The following is a 10,455-nucleotide window of genomic DNA, read 5'->3' on the forward strand; positions in this document are numbered from 1 at the left end:
ATAAGCCCATATGGTTGTCCTTCGCTCCATACTACACACACCGGCAACTGAGGCTGAGAACATCTTCAACAGCTGTGTAATATACCTCCTTATCTCCTGCATCTGCCCCGTATGACACACTTTTGTCGTATCATCAAGGTCTCCCTGCTTACCTGCATGACGTGAATGTTCTCACAGACCTTAAATCAAACAACTTTTGCACCAGTGAGTGTTTTCCTTGGGCGAGAGGCTTCTCTGCATCAGTGTAATTAGCACAGCCATACGGCTGCGTGTGCTTCGCATAATGAAATATAGTGCTCATGGCAAAATCAAGAGCAATTATCTGCAAGTACCTATCACTTAGGTTTTTACAGAACAACCATTGAGTAAATAAGGAATCAAGTAAAGATGAAAACCTTAATTAGAATACGGTTCATTTCTGAAATACCTATTCTTAAGCCCTTTCAGCAAGCCCAGAAATTGCCTAGTTATATATCTGAAAGGGAAAAAATCGTGAGCAAGCAACGTACTAAGATTTTAGTTTGTGGCTTTGATTTGAAACAGTTTCTGTCTTGTTTCTGTCAAAAATAATTCTTAGCATAGAGACTGCACAATTTAAATAAAGGTTTAAGTTTTAAACATCCAGATATGAGGTTTCTTCTGCACTCCGACATAAAGGCATTATCAATTGGTGCTGTGCCCGTGCAGTGCTACCATTGTACATTGCTGTCGCATGATACTTCTAAATGTGACCAGGACAATATATAGCCTGACAAAGCAAATGCAAAGTGCTTTACTCAAGAAGATTGACACCCAGGATATTTTCCTGTATGGAAATAAGTCAGGCTTACTGATTTTTATATCAACAGTTACGAACTGCTGCTGCTTACCTGGAGAAATCGTCTGTCATACATCATCCGCAAAACCCAAAAGGCTTGTAGAAGGAAGATTGCTGCACTTTCTTTTGTTAGCTCCATGGGCTCCATCTTTTAAAGCAAGAAAAGCATAAAAAGTTCTGCAGGGGTGACTCTTGCCCGTAGAGTGTTCAGGGAAACTGTTTGCTCTTGGTTTGGCCTGCAGTTACTAGAGAAACTGGGTCTGACTCTCCCTGCTCATGTCCAGGCTTGCCTGGTGACCCAAGAGACCCACAATTTAATCTAGCTAAGAATGCTTGTGCTGAGTGAGGGACCTGATCTGCATCGCACTGAAGTCTCTGGACAGATTTCCATTGATTTCAGTGAGCTCTGGATCACAGGCACTGTAATACAAGGGGGTCCAGTGGTTCGCTTTGTTTTGTTTTCTTTCTCATCCTTACAAGGATTAAAACCCAGCAGTACTATTTAACAAGAGGTGCAGATGTCTACTCATGTATCTTACGCGTTATGTCAGTCAGAACATATTCTTTGCATAATCTGCTGGGATCCTAACAGGTTCTGTTTGGATGTGACCAGGAATGAGTGGGAGCACAATTTATTGACTCTTATTTAGTGGAGCTCACATTCGGATGGACTGTTCACATTTCGGTTTTGACATTGTTTCTTAGCTTCTTATCATCCAAATGGAGTACTCAGGGCTATGTTTTCTTCAAGTCAGTGATAAGCGATTATGAAGGATTTGAGTTCAATTAATCTACCTAATTAAAAGAGACAGTTTTTCTTGTTGCCGAAATGGAACCCCAGAAATACTCTCTGCTAGTCTAGTCGTTAACAGAAATAATTATGAACTGCATGCTATTAAAAACACCAAGATAAAAGGTTCTCACCACCTTACTTCTGTATCAATGCCAACCTTAATAATTAGAGTCAACTGATTGAATTGCCAAGAGCTTTGCCGAAATTTTCCTATGTTTGTTGTTCAAAGTGTGTGCAGTTTTGCCTGGATTTGGCCTCCTGCTATCCAAGAAACATCACCTTATTGCACGACTGATTGCACAGCTGCAATCTGCTTTCTCAGATGGAGGGTTTGTTTACTACTGACTCAAAGTTTGTATGTTAACTATGGGAACAAGTAACTCAACAAGAGGAGGTGGTGTGGGGATTCAGGCTTCTCTTTGATTGTCTGGTCAATTCACTCTCTGGGCACAGAATTTCCCAACTCACGGGGCTTGTCTGGACAAGTTGGAGAAAGTAGGAAGGCAGGAAACAGTTCAATGCCCCATCAATTCATGTGTCCTACTGATCCAAACCATTTATTGGGGAAAAGATGGTAACTGGATACCCGAGACTGAACTGTGTCAGGGTTAGATCCTACATGGAAACTATGATCGATGGACTCCCTAGGATGCCTGCTGCTGTTAGTTTAGCCTTGATAGTTCAAGAACAAAAGGAAAACAAGGTTTATAGGAAGAAGTCATATCCTTTATTAGATTATAATGTGATATGACATGAAAATGACATGAAGGCAGACTAAATAGCAACTTACTAAACTTTGCTGAGAAAGACAGCATCATCCCTCGAGGAGCTACAGTCTATATGGCTGTGATTGTGCATGAAACCCTGAGCGGACTAAACTATTATTGAGAAGAACCTAAAACACCATAATTATGTGCATTATTCATAATTTTCAGGTGGCAAATCTTACTCTAATTTGATATTTTCCTGGACAGCCGTTTTGTCAGCAGAGTTTAAAAGCCCCAGATATGTGATAGTTGCTCCCGGTTTTAATCTTGAGAATAAAATTCAGGCCTCAGACATGAAAATAGAGTTTGCCTGTTCAAGAACGCTCATCCCTTGCTAATTTTGGTGTGCTGGAGGCCGTCAGCAGCAAGTAAAACTCTTCACAGGCTGCACAGAAAGAGGTTAACCCACTCCTAAACTACGCTGTAGGGGAATTCTTCCCAGTAATGCATAGCAGTTGTTTCCCGATGTCCTGCATCGTTCTCCAGAAAGCATAGAACAGGTTACCATTGTCCTCTTACGGCAGATGAGAAAGGGAAGGAGTGACTCATGGCTTGTTTATGGGACAAAATCCTGATGTGTCATCACAAGCAACCAAGTGCAGAGCAGAGCACATGATAAGGATACTCTTGTGGTCGAAACACTGGTGTACTATATTAAAACTTGGCTCCTGGCACTGCTGAATGCATCTTCTGAACATTCATTGTCTGTCTCAGACTTCGATTCTCTTCATTTGAGTGATTACTGAAGGCTGGTCATTAGTTACGGAAGTATTTTGACATGTGAGAAAAAGAAAGAGAGGACTTTTTTTTTGGCAATTTACTATTCATGCCCTAAAATCAGAATTTCTACTCAATGCCTGGTAAGTTTTGTTTTTATTTTTGGTTTTGGTTTTTTTTTGTGATGCAGAAAGAAACTGCAAAGTGCAATAGTTAGTTTAACTGTGTGAGTGGAGGAGAAAGGAACTCCAGAAATAGCCAGAAATTCATGGTCTATGTTACACTTCCGTACAGACATGTGCTTCTGTAAATGTGCACCGTCACACTTTATTTTTCTTATCCCCTATCTTGTGTCGCAATCTATCACAAAACTGAAATGTAAGCACTTGAATTGCTTGGCTGCAACATCTACAGTCAAATTAAAAGCCAGTTTAAATACTGAGGTCTTTTTGCCTTAGTTTGTTCTTTCATCTTGACTATTAGAGAGCAGCGTAGGGGAAAGGGACCTGGGGGTCCTGGGGACAGCAGGGTGAGCATGAGCCAGCACTGGGCCCTTGTGGCCAGGAAGCCAATGGGACCTGGGGTGGGTTAGAAGGGGGTGGTCAGTAGGTCAGAGAGGTTCTCCTGCCCCTCTGCTCTGCCCTGGGGAGACCACACCTGGAATCTTGTGTCCAGATGTGGCCCCTCAGTTCCAGCAGGACAGGGAACTGCTGGAGAGAGTCCAGCGCAGCCACCAAGATGCTGAAGGGAGTGGAGCATATTGTTCTCATGGTGAATATTTCACTTGAGCATTGCACAAACCTTTGTGAGACAGACTGATGGACACAACAGACTACAGTACTGAAGCAATTAAAAATACCCCCAAAAAAGGAGCTGATATTGGAACAAGAACGAGTAGATTGGAAATACCTTTCACAGCAGCATGTTCGTTAATCTAATGGTACACACCTGAATATCGTTACATTCCTCAGAGCCACGTGATGTCGTGTTCTATATAAGCCCCAAGCAAGCCAGCCTTCAGGAAGAGTGAGGGGAGAGTGGGGTGTTGGTTTTTTCTGTTCTTTTCTCTCCTACTCTATTATGTAAGTGACATAGGTTCTTGTAGCATTTGATCTGTTTCCTTGGTGACTATCTGTAGCTGTTTCTAAAGTCTATCTCAGGTTTTCAACAGTTCTGGTCTGCAAAGGTAAAATTTGCGGTCTTCATTACATATAAAGGAATGATGTGTTTGTAAGAACTATTGATTGTTGACTGTAGTGTATAAGTGCCATGTAACAAGGAGTACTATCTTTTTAACTCTTTTAAAATATATATATATATGCCCAGTTAACTTGCTTAGTAAGTGTCTTCTAGCAATGCATTAAACTGGTTTCACTAGCCAGAGCTAAGTTATCAGTTGTTTAGCAATTGGGCTTATCTAGGCTCCATCTGTTGTGGTTTATGCAGCTTTTGCAATATCTGTCCCTAGAACTTGATAGTATCTTAATTGTTAAATGTCTCTAGCATAGTGTCTCATCTCTGCTGAGGACTATCCAACGGCTAAAGCACCTTGTGCACTTCTGTTTAAAATGAAAGATGAAATTGCTGCCACAGTCTTCTTCATCATGAAGCTGGTGAAAAGGGAAGACAAGCTGAGCAAACATAAAATGGAGAAATTTGCAGCTAAGCTGACGACAATACTGTTTGAGAAGTATAAGAATCACTGGTACTTGGACAATCCATCCAGAGGACAAGCCTTTAGGTAAGGGACCATTAGTGGGAAGGGAGCCTCTGCATGACATTCAAGAGGCAGTGAGTACACTTACCATGCCTGGAAGCCTTAAGTTGGACGTAAGTGACACAAATTGAAAGAGGATAATTTAGAGAGAAGCAGCATTATTAGCTGGTAAATGTGCATCAATATTGAAAGCGAATTCACAGTGTGTGCCTGTGTAAGTATGGCTAGACATCTTCAGACAATACGCACAAAGCGTCTTGTGTAGCCCTCTGACTTACTGAATGCAGAATCCAAGTGATCTTAAGCTGACTTCTGGAATTGCTGTAACTGCTTTTAATTCTCTACAAATTACCAGTGAAGTGAGTTGCTGTCTTGAGTTCCAACCAAAAACTTGTTTGACTTTATAAATCGGCATGTTAGGCTAAGTTGCTGGTTGTGGCTGTGAGATCTTGCATCAACAGGCTAAATATGCTGAGAAAGTCAATAGTGAACTTAAGCCTACCTTGGAATGAGCAAAACTTGCAGTGAAATCTTAAATCCCCCTATGTTTTGTTCTTATCTAGGTGTATAAGGATAAACAGACACCAGACAAGAGATCCACTGCTGGAGCAAGCTTGTGTGGAGAGTAATGTGGACTTTAATAAGCTTGGTTTGCCCAAAGAGATGACACTGTGGGTTGATCCATTTGAGGTGTGTTGCAGGTGAGTTGAGCAGCTGTGATAACACATGTCAAAGGTTCTGTACAAACCTGATCAACGCGAAGCCTTTTACTAGAGCATTAGTGTCTGAGGTGTACTTACTAGTGTCAGCTGATGACTAACAGATGTCCATGCTACTAGTGCAGAGCTGCGTTATACAAACACAGTCACTTTCAGATACGGTGAGAAGAACCGTCCCTTCACAATTGCGCAGTTTGAAGGAGAGGAGAACCCAGAGCTTCCTCAGCAGATCAGCTACGCTGCCGACAGAGCAGCTTTAGACTATCATTCTGACGTTTCTTCAGATGAGGAGAACTTCAAGGAGCCAAAAGCTATACCTATTGTCAGCAATCCTAACAGTATCTATCAGGTAAGCGCGTAGAAATGGCAGGTAGCTTTTGGTAAGAGCTAGCGTCTGCCCTGCAGGTTCACTCATGAGGGAGTACAACAGACTTAAACTGATGGCCAGACTCATCTCCCCTCTTTCCCAAACACATCTTAATGTTATCTTGTTTCTTGCTGTTTAGTTCAGTGACTGCAAGGCACCCATACAGCCCTGGTCTCAGTATCTTCATAGGAAGACCTATATGACTGATGGCTCTCACTATGCCCAGCACAGGGGTTACAAAGTCTGCAAGCCAACAGCTGCTTTCACAGGACCGCGTGTTGATAGATACCACTGGATCAATACCAAATGGTAGATCTGTGGCTGCACCTGTTGAAACACTGAGCTGTGGGATGAAGGCTGGCACTGCGAGTTTCACAAAAACAAAAAGCTCTTACTGTCTAGTCCCTGTCTCTTTTTTTGTACAGCTGAAACTTTTGGGTTTGATTAACATCAATAAAATGTTTAAGAGATTATATGTGAGACTTGTAAGTTAAAAAGGAAATGCGTGTATCAATACACCTACTTGTTTTGTTTGTGTTTTTTAAAGCCATCTGATCTGCTATCTGTGCCCTGAAGGAAGTTAAAAAGCTCTTTGGTGAAAAGGCAAGCAAGTCAAGGAAGACAAAATCATCCTCCAAGCTGCTTTGGAAGACAGTCTGCTTCCTTCTGGCAAAGGTAGCAAGGGCAGAAGCGTACTTCTGAGATGTGTTGTCAGCAAAACACCTACACATCATGAGCAGGATTGCCTCCATGCTCCCTTTAAGTGAGGTTTTGGTATATGCAGCTGTGCGAGAGTGCTAGCTAGGCTCTTGGCTCTAGACTATGGCTAACTTGTCGGAAGAACAGAGTCTTGTGGGCAGGAGACGGGTGAGCATGGTGGTGTAGCTTTTGGAGCTGTAAGCTAGCGTGTTGCCTAGTAGAATGATGGAGCTGTTATGTCTAAGTAAGCAATACGGTGGCCCATAGGGCACTTGGGTCGAATTGTCTTTAGCTAGTGCAGAACTCCTGACAGATGGAGACTCGCAGGAATACTACCGGGCTTCAAAACTATATTGGTTCCAGGGCTGAGTAAAAAGAATGTGGTCTCATGCAATCAGCATCAACACAACTTTGTTCTGTTAACTTATGGTATATTTTCCTACTGACTCTGCTTGCCACCTACTCCCTCATTGTCTGCTGATTACACTGTGGGGCTAAAATTCTGAATTACAATTAGTTAGCACTTGACTGATCAGCATGTATCCGGATCTGAGCAAGCTCATACCTTAGGCTATCCTTTTAACAGGTGATATAATAAATCCTTAAGAAAGAATTAGCTTTTGCAACTCCTGACTGTGCAGCACACACGTTTTGCCAAGTGAGATGAAGAGTGTATTTCTGTTTTCAAAACACAAAATCATTTTGTTCTTGGAACTTTTGTAACAATAAAAACAAGTACAGTGTTAGTTGTTTTACAGCCTATGAAATGTCTACAATTCTAGAAGTGAGTCTTTATATGACTATGCCTAAAATTATGAGAAGAGGCTGAGAATTTCCTTTGTTTTTCCATGTGTAATTGTTGCTGAACTGAGCTCCACCTGCTGTTTCGGGTTTAAGTCAGTCTCACAGGCCCCTGTCTCATCTGGGATGCTCAGTGTCTTCATCCAAAGGTCTTTCATTGAAGATATTTCTCTTGTAAGCTCCTGATACATAGTTTTTACCTGAGGTGGGGGAAAAAACAGGACTATAAGAGATAATTTGAAGAGGGTGAAGTCTCTCCTCTAAATAGAGGCTTCTCCATGTAATTAAAACACGTCTCAGATTTAGGGTATGGTGATTCCCCAGATGACTCATCTGTTAACTGTGTGCTGTAAGGCCCTCTGCTGTCCTTTAACCCACAAATGAAGCTACATGAGTATATTACAGGCAGACTCATCATTAGGGCTGCGGAATGCAATCCCATGGATTGCAGCTGAGAGATTATCAATTTCAAATAACAGAATGAGGCTCCAGATCTGTGTCACTGTGTATTCACTGATTCGTCTCCATCTCTCCCCAATTTAACCTACAGCACTCAGCTGTTTCACTAGGAAACCCATATTGTTCTTGTTTTACAGATGAAAACTGGAAGATGAAGTCTGAAAATGGTGTCGGTTCAGTGCAGTATGATAAGAAAACCAAAATGTTCTGCCCTAAGATCACGATTCTTCCTCCCGCATTACATGCTATAAACAACATGCTTAAGAACAGATATATATATATATATATATATATAAGCATTTAGTGTTCTAAAAGGATGAAAGCTGACATAAAGCATGTTCCTAACAGCCAAATGAAACAATGATAATGAGTGAAGTTACTAGTTTTAGGCTTTCTGCATAACACAGAACACAGTTTACCTCATCCTTGAAGTGGCCCAGTTTGGTTGTGACAGACAGAGACTGTCTCAGCAAAAGTTCGAAGAAAACATTGGTATTAAATGACTCAAGGTCTATCTGTTCTTCAGGCTCCCAAATATCACCCTTTTGCAGGAAGCGGGCTGAAACGTGAATATTCATGTATTAGGTTGTGGTGTTTGTTGGTTATTGTCTGGTTGGTTGTGTTTTGTTTGGTTGGGTTTTTATTTTTGTTTTTGTGGTGCTTTTTTGCTTTTGTTTTTCCATTTACGACTGTTTTTAAGGCAAAGAATGTATGTAGTTCACTGAACTTAGCGGCAGTTGCTAAATGTGGAATTCTGGCTTCATTATATGCACGTTAGCAGGTAGACCCACTGTTGTTCAGTGTTTTTGTTGTCTCACCTGTTCCCTCAGTGTCACCATCCGTACTACGTTTGTTCTGCAACAAGGGGTGACGTTTTTTAATGGAAAACACTGTTGATACTTTGGAGCAATAGCTGTCCAGATTATACTTCAGCTGCTGCCTGCGAAATGGAGGGCAGGTAGTGCCTCTTTGTGACCAGCGAGGTCCCTGGCAAAGGAGCTGCAAAGCACAACACAATGACACAAATCAGTTCCTTTCCTTATTTTGACATGTTCTATTACGTGATTCACACATTATTCACTCAACAAGCAAGATGCATCATCACCTGTTAGGCAAAGCCCCGGAGGGCTGGTTTTCTAAATACATCATTAAGTGATCTGTACTAAAACAGAAGAATTATTAATCCCAGCGGATAAAGCTGAAACCAAGGGCAAGGAAGTATAATTATCTGTTGTTTGGATGCGCTGGATGAATAAATCACACTTTCTATCTTTACCTCAGTAGTCTGGTTGCAGAAAAAGCCTGTTGATTTCAAACACATAAGAAACATAAAGGAATGGTTGGTTGGGAGATTAACAGTCTGAAGGGTCATCTCTTCTTTTAATTGTGAACCAGCACCTCTGAGCTCAGGTGTGTTATGGTCACCGGGACTTTTGTCTGAATAAGGAGTGAAAACTGAACATCACATGAATGAGCGCTGGAGAAACTTCTTCATGACTGATAGTTCTTTGTAATAGTTTTCCAGGATTTATCTACACCTACATCATCTACATTTACACCTACACCTACACCTACACCATTGCACTGGTGAGTTCATTCCTTCCCTAAGAGTTGTGAGTTGCAAAGAATTTTATTACGGTTCAATCTAACGACTCAGAAAACAGAAATTAAATTCACCTATAACTTGAGTGTCTCTAAGTGGCCTAAATAATAGTTAAATATACTGAGGCTTCAGTGAAGCTGGATGAATTCATAGAGTTGCATTTTACGCCATATATAAAACATAAAGTTGAATTGCAATTTATTCTGATTTTCAACTTTAATATCCTCTAAAAAGAAATTTTGGGTGATCATTACTTACTGTCAATAGCACAGATGCAATAAGCAATGCCAGAAGTCCTGTGACGACTCCAGTAATTGCTGTCCAGTCCGGTTTCAGGAGGAGGTCTGGCTTCTTTGCAATGCCCACCTGTACAGCATATCGAGGTGTCGTGGGGAAGAACGGCCCCTCTTCATAGCACTGTCCTCCAAGCGGCATGACCCTAACGTACTTCATAAATGAGCATAAATAGAAAGGCTGGTCACGTCATTTTATCGGATTTAAATACACGTGCTTATTTAAATACAAAGCTTTATTTTGTCAAAGCTTTGCAGCAGTCGCACCATTTTGCAGTCGTATATGTAGCACATACGCATACCAAGTTACATATTTTTTGCTGTCCTCATCTGTACGGTATGATGTTCAAAATGAAAAGATGCTCGCTATTATTTTTAACATTTCCAAATATTCATATGGAACAAGACATGCTTTGCTAAGAGGATCATTGCAGATGCAAAGAGAGGAATCCTTGATACAAACCATCTTTTTGTGTGGATTGCTACCCAGCCGTAGCACATAGGTACCGGCGTAGCGGAACTGGAAAAAGAAGAGGAGTTTTTGGGAGGCCTGGCTTACTTCCTCTCCGAGGCTTCGAAAGTCTCCCCAGTCAAATTCAGCATTTGTGTTGTACAGGTTGTTCCTAGGAGCAAAAGTTTACAAATCAGTTCTTGTCGCTACCCCTTTTCTGTGGAGGTTCACAGTTACAACATAGATTCATGA

The 10,455-nt window shown here is 41.4% G+C and overlaps 1 protein-coding gene across 1 annotated transcript; it reads left to right on the plus strand.

The window, feature by feature from the left end:
- Window positions 1-4,653: 4,653 nt before the first annotated feature.
- On the plus strand, window positions 4,654-10,455 carry BTG4 (BTG anti-proliferation factor 4; the record flags this gene model as incomplete). The annotated part of the gene is made up of 6 exons (XM_080357990.1): window positions 4,654-4,835; window positions 5,375-5,512; window positions 5,687-5,879; window positions 6,037-6,206; window positions 9,374-9,443; window positions 10,369-10,455. Exons 1-6 carry the CDS (start codon window positions 4,663-4,665, stop codon window positions 10,453-10,455), a joined length of 831 nt encoding a protein of 276 aa, XP_080214116.1. The 5' UTR covers window positions 4,654-4,662.

Source organism: Nesoenas mayeri (assembly GCF_963082525.1).
Source record: "Nesoenas mayeri genome assembly, chromosome: 22".
NCBI classification, from domain to species: Eukaryota; Metazoa; Chordata; class Aves; order Columbiformes; family Columbidae; genus Nesoenas; species Nesoenas mayeri.